The sequence below is a fragment of the Miscanthus floridulus genome, chromosome 13, assembly GCF_019320115.1.
Source record: "Miscanthus floridulus cultivar M001 chromosome 13, ASM1932011v1, whole genome shotgun sequence".
In the NCBI taxonomy this organism is placed as follows: Eukaryota; Viridiplantae; Streptophyta; class Magnoliopsida; order Poales; family Poaceae; genus Miscanthus; species Miscanthus floridulus.
This window is the reverse complement of record NC_089592.1, coordinates 26,204,490-26,213,735: the sequence shown is the minus strand read 5'-3', so window position 1 is coordinate 26,213,735 and position 9,246 is coordinate 26,204,490. Positions and strand designations below refer to the sequence as shown.

Here is a 9,246-nt window from a genome sequence, read left to right as displayed (position 1 = left end):
ACAAGCTTCACCTGAGTCTTGTATGGGTGAAAGGGCTTGTTATCTAGGATATGAAACATGTTCTTCAGTGCACCAAAAGCTCTCTCCACAGTGACCCTTAGTGATGAGTGCCTTAGGTTGAAAAGCTCCCTTGCATTGGTTGGGTGGTTTCTGCTCCCAAACACAGTCAAGTGGTACCTTGACCCCCCTTAGGGGGGTAGAAAGTCATTGTGGCATGCATAGCCAGCATCTACTAGGTAGAATTTACCTACATTTGGACATCTAATGTGAGTGTGTGCAAATGTTAAGGACATAAGTGCATTGACTAGGTAGTGTAGTTATCTTCAGGTACAGTGAACCCATCATTCCTCTCTATGGCATCAGCCAGGATAAGTGCATCATGGGCAGAACCCTCCCAACTAGCAAGGACATATGTGAACTTTAGATCAAAGTCCATAGCAGCCATGACATTTTGTGTGAGGTCGTGTTTCCTACCCCTGAAAGCAGCCTACATGTGTTGAGGCACCCTTGCTAACACATGGGTGCCATCAATGGCACCAATGCAGTTCTAAAAACCATGGAAGTGAGATAATAGTACATGTGAATATGCACATCTACCTAATGAAGGAACTTATGCTTCACAATTACCTTCAAGAATGGATTCCATCTATGGCTTTCAAGTACCTTTGGGTGAATGGCAGTGCTAGGAGGCTTGATTATCTCATTCCTAATGCTCACCAACAGCATACAAAATCTGGTGGAAGTGTCTGTGCACTGTCTCAATGGACCTCCTAAATGACTGATAGACAACTCTAAATCTTTGGTTATGACCAACCACATGAAGGAACATTACAACTTGCTCCTCTACTGTCACCCCCTCTCTATCAGACACTAGGCTCCTAGCTCTAAATAGATTGCATAAAGCAAAAAAAGATGCTCTGATCATCCTAAACATGGATATGCACTCTCTATTATTGGAGTTATAGATCAGGTTAAGGGTCTGCTGCCTGTGCTGCTCAGCTTCATCCCTAAGTGCATACAGCAGAGGGTCAGATTCACTATCAGGCCTTTTCCTTTTAAGCCTCCTGGTAACAAAGGACACCATGACTACAACCAGGGTAGCTGCTTGCCTACACATTATCTCATGACTCACAGAGGGATCCATCTACATACATATAACAATGTAACACAAACTTAGATCATCATACCCTGCCTAGCCTCAAAATGATTGTACAATGATTCAGTAAGCAAATAAAGCACGACTGCATTTAGGTATATGCCTCCAAGTGCTTAGGACAACATCAGACCATATCATAAAAATACAGAAGCAAACCATATGAAAATAATGAAACACATCAAGCATATAGAGCTTAATAAAGAAGAAGCACATCATAATGGCAAGCATGAAAGATGGTAAGAACGACCATTACTGAACTATCAAATGAAACCCTAATCCATCGAGGAACAAGCAAGTACTACTCAAATTAGATGAACGAATCATGAACAGTAGCTACGATATGAAACCCTAACACCATCGCCGTAGGGAGGATTGGGGATCGATTTCACCTCGGGGTCGGCGTCGGCGCAAAGGAGCAGCGCAGCGAGAAAGAAGAATAAGACTAGGTGAGAGAGAGGAAGCAGATCCGACCGGAGAGGAAGTAGATCAGGCCGGAAGAATAGCTTCAGCACCACTGCACACACAGAAGAAGACGGAAGAAGACGGCCGCCTACCACGGAGTCCCGCGGTCAAAGGAGCAGCGTCGCCTCGTAGCAGATCCAAGGCGGGAGAATGGAGACAAAGACCGCCACGGGAGGACGCCGCCGTGACGCACACCAGTTCACCACCACCGCCGGTATCTCACGTGGCTAGAGGAAGGCGAAGAGCAGAGAGAGGAAGGAAGGAGAAGCAGCAACGAGGGCAGCTTATGAAGGCGGAGGATTTCGCCGGTGGAGAGAGCGCTGCGCGGAGCTTCTCCCTCTTCCCACGTGAGCCCGCACAAGCCAGCCGGCGCTGCCGAAATCGCCCCCCAAATCGTCCGCCCTCACGCTGCTCGCAGCCGCGCCTTCGTTTCCCCGAAGCCAGGGGGAAGGGGCCGTTTTGCACCGCGGCGGCTGGGCTGCTAAGATGGCCAAGGCTCCCGAGCACGGCAGTTGCAGCCCACCAGCGCAGCCGGGCTCTTGGCCACGCTCCCAAACGCGCCCTGTCTCCCGATTATTGCAAGGATAAGGAGGAAGCCAAAGCCATCAGGGGAGTGGACTGTGGACACTGCTGTGCAGAGCCGTCGTCGTCGGAATCCAACCCAAGGTGAGCGTCTACCTCCAAACCCATCATCTCCGCCCTACCCCTCAGCATGCTCTCCTGATTCCGCGGTTCTTGGGCTCTTGGCCGGATGAGGCTGCCCGGCCTGCAGATTTTCTGTTACATTTTCTTTTAAAGAAGGAACATCTCCGTTTACCTAAAGATTACTTTTCTTTTTGGTCACTGTTCTATTGATTTGGCCTTTGTGTACCCTTTTTCCCAAATGCTGAAATGGGAAGGAGAACGGGAGGGTTTGCACTGCGATGCCCTGTAAAGAGACCTATCTTGCTAGGGCTTCCATCCTCATTTTTAATTTAGGGAAAATGTTCCCCTTTTTCTTTAGTTCTTCTAATATAATTCGGCAAATCTCTTGCTCTCCCGCTTTATTATCTCACGAGCATTATTGAAGTGTCACAATCAGAGTTCAGAGCGTGTAAGCGCAAGTGTATTCAACACAGTACATTATTACCTTCACGGCCGTCCAGATTGCTCCCTGAAAACAGAGTGCATTCCTCAGTTTCCAGACGCTCCACAAAACAGCAGCAGCACATGTTTAATTCTATCAGCTTCCACATCTGAAAGATGCAAATTCTGGACGGCCTATGTCGATGCTGCGAAATTATGTTCATATGATATGATGGATGCAACTTTTTTTATTGAGATCATGGATGCAAATGCAGGTGTACAAGTTGGCCGAGCATATTAAATCCAAGGGTGGCAATATCACTCGTGAACCTGGTCCTGTCAAGGGAGGATCCACTGTTATTTCCTTTGCACAGGACCCTGATGGCTACAGGTTTGCCCTTATCATGACCCTCTTTGCCAAGTCATGCTTCGTGTTGGTGATCTTGAGCGTTCTATCAAGTTCTATGAGAAGTTTTTTTTTCCTTTTGTAAGGCTGGGCTATTACAAAAGTTGGAGATGCTAAATATTTCTTTGTATCTCTAGAGGAGCAGTCTCATTCTCATACATGATGATGTATTGTTTGTTTCCATGCAGGCCCTTGGGATGAAGCCGCTAATGAAGAAGGACGTACCTGATTATAAGGTAACCTGTTGTTCCAAGCAATTTTTTAGTGTAGTGTTCTTTCAGCTTAGTAGACTGAATATTTTCGGAATTATACAGTATACCATTGCCAAATTGGGCTATGCCGAAGAGGACAAGACAACTGTTCTGGAGTTGATATACAACTATGGGGTCACAGAATATAGCAAGGGCAATGCATATGCTCAGGTCTTTGCAATCTTTTATCAGCAGCATTTTCCTAATAATATTTTGGCGTTTCTTAATTGTTTGACTTATGTAAGTGCAGGTTGCCATTGGCACCAACGATGTGTACAAGAGTGCAGAGGCGGTTGATTTGGCAACCAAAGAACTAGGTGGCAAGATTTTGCGGCAGCCAGGGCCTCTTCCTGGGATCAACACTAAGATCGCCTCTTCTGTTGATCCTGATGGCTGGAATGTGGTATGTCTTCCATCTTTTTGTACCGTTAGCTGGTAAATTGACTACTGCTTTCTTCAAATCTAGAGATAATGATAATGAAATGATTAATGTTTTAAATAAAGTTTTGCACTACCCATGGTTACAAAGCTTAAACTGGATGCACCTGTGAAGCCAAGCCATTATAAACAGGACTTATTACTGGAAAGCTATAGCCAACATCATGTCAACTATTGACTATCGGATATACCTGTGTGACTTAACTTAGCCCCTCAAATATAGAAAAACGTGATTTTTTAAAAAAACAATAACAGAAATGGTAGCTAGTTTGTCGCTAATATTTAGAACTAGTTTGCTATACCTATAATCCTATATTTATATCGTTATTGCACCCTCAGCCCAATTTTTTTTCTTCTTCTGAAAGAATGTAGTTGCCCAGGAAACGTGACCTTTCATCGTTCACATTGTAGGTTCTGGTTGACCACGCTGACTTCCTCAAGGAACTCCAGCGAAGACCAGGACACCCAGGTGCTGTCCCTGCTCGTCTGTGATGTAATAAATAAAAGGCAGGTTGTTTGTTTCTACCATGTTGCATGAACCAAAAATAAATGTTGCTAGAGTTTGTGTTTCTGCTAGTGAGGTTTGGTGTTTGCTATGTGGTTGTGCCTGCTACTACTATGCAATTGCTACCTGTAGCAACATGTCTATTTCAGTGGATCAGATGGTGTAGTTTAGTCTTTTGGTGGTTGAACGGTGTTGGTTATCCCTGGTCCATTTTTTATTGCCTGCTGTTGTGCATTTGCTAGCATGCATTTCTGATATTGTGGGTTATTCATAGGTCCTAACTGACTCTTAGATGGCAATTCATACGACTATGCTCGAGCCATCTGATCAACATGGTGGAATTGTGTTTTTTATTATTATTTTTATGTTATCTGTTGCATCCCAATTTTATTGGAGGTGCAGGCCTATCCATCACCAGCTTATTGGTATTGAACAAGGTGATTCCAAAGTTCTGAGTGCCAGTTCAGATATCAAGAAACACAATTTGGATGCTCTCCTTTTTGGAAGCTAGGTTTCTTGCACCCATTTTTCTCTGCCAGTTAGGAGTGGAAATAATACTGTTATTTTCTGATCATCTGACCGAAGGGATTCAGATACTAAGTGGATCATCTGTATCTGGACACTTGAATATCCGTATCCGAATCTGAATACTCGGTCGGATATCGGATACAGATATAGATATAACTGACACATCGAACACTATTGTGTCCGACTGAATCGAGAAAAGAAAAAAAGAGACTATCCATCTTTGTATTGGTAATATCTGTCCATCTGTTTGCATCCCTACTGCTAGCTGAACTGAATTGTCAAACCATCAATTTTCATTGATTGGGTTTGGGCACCACGGTCCATGGGACTATAATTGGCAGATCGCTGTGAGTTTGCCTGTTTTGTAGCAATCTATCTTGGGCAGGCTCAATACTGCAATTTTGTAGCTATGGTTTTGCAAATGGTTATTGAAATAAATCTAGGCTTCATGATGATAGTAGAAAGTCTCTTTTCTGTTGTGCCACACATTCACACTTGCATACAGAAGAAAGGAAAGGAATTGTAGTCTCTATGCATTGAGAAAATTTGTTGTTTATGCGTTTGTCTGATGATCATGAACGCGCAATCCTTGTTTGAACACATTTAACTTCTATCTATATACTTCTGCATATGCTTTCTAGTTCTTACTGATGCATGTTGTATGTTCTGCTGTTGAAAAACTGCAGTAACTTTTGAACAGCACAGTCTGCGACATTTTTCACATCGCAGCACGTGTACCATCTGAACTGAATGATGAAACCCAAACAATATTCTCTATGATTTGTGGACGGTGCTGGAAAAAAAAAATATTCAAATTGATGGGTCAGTTCATGAGTTTGTTACCCAGGCTACAGTGGACATGGGGGGTAGGGTGTTGTTTCGGAAAACACTAGCCAGTTCTCATTGATACTAGACCAACAGCAACAGTTCTCTGTTTCCAGAAGTCCACCAGGAGTAAGAAAACTAAGCTCCTGTGAAAAATGAAAACCCATAGAGGGCTATGGATGAAGTATCCTTTCTGTGATTTTAATGGTGGATCACAAGTCCGTTCTCCTCCATTTGCCACCGTATCTGTTCCTGGATTATCGCTAAATTACCTGATGATAAATCTCCCCTCAATATGTTATGCTTGATTATAGCTACAAATCTAGATAAAAAAACGGCATGCCCCTGAAAGTCAGTACTAGAAATGCATTCCTTGGCTTATCGGTTGGATCTGAGTTGCGTAGTGAAGAGCTTTCATGGTTTCACAGCAGCTGACTGCTGACATAAGTGACACTTAGACCCTTCTCTACATATGGACTGCAACCTTTTGTGGTGTAACATACAGTTAAAAACATTATACATGTTCCAAGGTATCAACTGAACATTTATGAGAATTACCGTTTACAAACAGTTACCACTGGTGGTTAATGGAACAGAAGAAACAGATTAGTATGGCATTAGCACAAGGTTCAGTAGCTTCTTTACTGGAATTTTTCATTCGAAAAATGCGATTTGCTTTAAGTAATAATCATGTTCATTGTTTAACACTGAGTTTGAAGGCATAATAAATGGTGGAAGAAATTTTACCTCTTTATGGAAGACTGGAGAGCATTTTCTGTGATCCTTGGCTTAGGGGGTGTTTGATTATCCCTCCTAAATTTTAGTCGTTGTCCCATCGGATGTTTGGACACATGCATGGAGTATTAAATATAGACTAATTACGAAACTAATTGTATAGTTTGTGACTAATTTGCGAGACGAATCTTTTAAGCCTAATTAGTCCATGATTTGACAATGTTTGCTACAGTAAACATGTGCTAATGACGGACTAATTAGGCTTAAAATTTCATCTCGTGGAGTATTGACAGATTATGTAATTTGTTTTTTTATTAGTATCTAAACACCCTATGCAATATCCCATCGACACACCTCCTAAATTTTAGTAGCTGGATACAAACACCCTCTTACATTACTCAAGATAGGAGCCACAGACAAACACACTGCACACTTTTGAAGTGGGTGCAGGCCGTGCAGTTCAGCTCACACTTGTCCTTCACATCGCAGGTTCTGTTGGATCACGTTGATTCCCTGGCAAGCCTAGCTTAGCCCGCCCCCATCGAGGTGACAGCTGACGACAACGCCTCAGCATCCCTAGCTACCACCCAATATCTGGCAGCTTGTCCCCGTTGATGCACCAAGTTGGATGCTGCCGTCCCAGTCCAGTTGGCGCGTTGCTGTTCGTCGTCGGAGCCAACAGCTCGATCCCCCCGGCCCTCGAACGCGTTGCCGGATGCCTGACGGCCACCGCAAGTCTTATCATTCAGATTGAACCGATACAGAGGAATTTCATCCGCAAGTAAGCAGTTGATTCTCGCTTCAGGCTATGGTGGGTTCTCGTATGTACTACCTGCTGCTGCTGCTGGCGAAGAATTGCAGGGTGCTTTGCACATGACCTCTGATGGATGTTACTGTGGGTGCTTCAAAAGCAACAGGAACCAGCAGCGGGATCGCTGTTGTCGGTTATGCTGATAGCCTCCCAGTCCCAGGTGAGTGATCACTGATCACTGAAAGCCTGGAGAATGAATGGGAAGTTGGGAACAAGGAAGGTGTTGCTGTTGTACAAGCGCCTTTTGATCATGCTGTTAACTGTTAAGCTGTTGTTGCTTTTGTTTGGCTCCAGTTTTCCTGCAAGATTCCGCATCATTCCATGGTCGCCAAGGGCCAGTGTGCCTGTACTTTCTGACAGATATTCTTGACCCAAAAGGAAATATTCACACTTGTCACATGGTGCAGTGAAAATTTTATATACTCACATACCATACCAGTGAGCAGTGATGTAAAACACACCCGCCGTGGCCCAAGGATTTCATTGGATAAGGGGATTGTTAATGTTAACCGATGTCCCATAGTGCTGTTATATTTCAAAGTAAGGGACTCAGGGTAAGGGAAAAATATATACTAGTTCATTGCAGTTATCGAAGCAGAGAAAGAAAGCACACAAACAGCAATACAATTTTCACCTGAAGTTTAGTCCTAGACCATCGAGATGGATGGACTAATGCATGTTTAGTCTAGCCTAACTAGTTGTTAGTCTCTCTCAGTAGTCCATGTATCCAAACAGCTAGCACGATACAACACTTTAGTTGGACTACAAGTCCAGATGATCCAAACATGCCCATGATCATGTACAAGGACTTACGATGAGATCAGGTTTAAAACTCCCCCCGCGTCGCTCCCGTAGGCGACACGGGGGCTCCTTGCCGCGCCGCCGCCGAGCGTCCTCCCTCCTCTCTCTCTCTCCTTGCCGTCGCCGGAGCGGGTGCCTGGAGGCGCAGGCCCGTGAGGAAGGCGGCGGCAGGGCACTCTTCGTCCGGGCGACGCGGGCGGTCGTGCGGGCGGCCGTCGTGTTCCCATCCCCGGCGTGGTGGAGGCTGCCCCGGTGCTCCGACGACCGGATTTGCCGTCCCCATGGGCGGATCCGTTGTTCCTGAGTCCGGGTCGGCGGAGGCGGCCAGCCGGGGCGAGGCGGCCTGTTGAGCGGCGGTGGCGGCGGGGTCCGGCTGCGGTGGGGCACCGTTGGGCTGGATCCGGCGCCTCCTTGAGTGGATCCGGCGGCCTCCCGGGTGGATCTGCGCAGGGCTGGGCTTGACGGTCGATGGAGGAGGCGGGGACCGAGCTTGGTGCCCCCCACCGTGGATCTATGGCGGCGTGGCTACGGCGGCGGCGAAGGCCGGCGCGTCGATGCGAGCGAGGCTGTGGCTACGGCTCGGGCCCGTGCGCCTGCAAGGGCGTGGCGGCAAGGCTGCTCCAGCTCCCCTTCCTCCGGATCCGGCCATTCCGCGGCTGCAGCTGCTGCCGTCCATGCGGTGGCGTCGGCAGCGTCGACGGTGGGCGCTTGTGCCGACGACGGCTTCGGCGTGCGGCAGGGTGACGCGCGTGGCAGGTAAGTCTAGGTCTGCATGTAGCCCGATCGGAGGGGGTGGCGGCCGACGCAGCTGTGCGGCTGCTGTGAGCAGCCGGCGCGTCGAGGCCCCTCTGGAGAAGCTCCTGCGGGTTGGCAGTGACGACGACGGTGGCAACAGGCTATGGTCCAGCATCTTGGCTCGACGTATGTGCTAGGGGCACCTCGGGCGAAAGCCATGGCGACGGCGACGCCTGTGGGCGCCGCTTTCCTTGTTGGAGGCGTCGTGTTCTTGTGCCCCCAGCCTGGTCTTCCACGGGTGAAAACCCGGTCCTTTCCTGGACAAGCGACGGCGACGCATTCGGCGTCGTACCCTTCCTGAAGGCGTCGCTGTGGAAATTCGTCTCGGCCGTGATGTCTCCTTCGGTGGATGTCCTCTGCCTCTCGGCGCCCGGTTGATGCGAGACGGCGAGTTCTACATCGCGAAGTCGGAGCTGCTGCATCGGGGGATGTAGCTCGGCAACGATGACGCGTGTCGAACCCTCCTTC

The 9,246-nt window shown here is 47.2% G+C and overlaps 1 protein-coding gene across 6 annotated transcripts; it reads left to right on the top strand.

Annotated features, from left to right (window-relative positions):
- Positions 1-1,946: 1,946 nt before the first annotated feature.
- LOC136500659 (lactoylglutathione lyase-like) lies at positions 1,947-7,670 on the top strand. Of its 6 annotated transcripts, none has more exons than XM_066496068.1 (7): positions 1,947-2,284; positions 2,959-3,074; positions 3,278-3,325; positions 3,404-3,511; positions 3,591-3,743; positions 4,190-4,247; positions 6,861-7,670. In XM_066496068.1, exons 3-7 carry the CDS (start codon positions 3,287-3,289, stop codon positions 6,878-6,880), a joined length of 378 nt encoding a protein of 125 aa, XP_066352165.1. In that variant the 5' UTR covers positions 1,947-2,284; positions 2,959-3,074; positions 3,278-3,286; the 3' UTR covers positions 6,881-7,670. The 6 variants fall into 6 exon arrangements, with proteins under 6 accessions (XP_066352165.1, XP_066352163.1, XP_066352164.1 ...); XM_066496066.1 differs by having other exon boundaries at positions 4,190-4,285; positions 6,861-7,669; XM_066496067.1 differs by having other exon boundaries at positions 4,190-4,289; positions 6,861-7,669.
- The last annotated feature ends 1,576 nt before the right edge of the window (positions 7,671-9,246 follow it).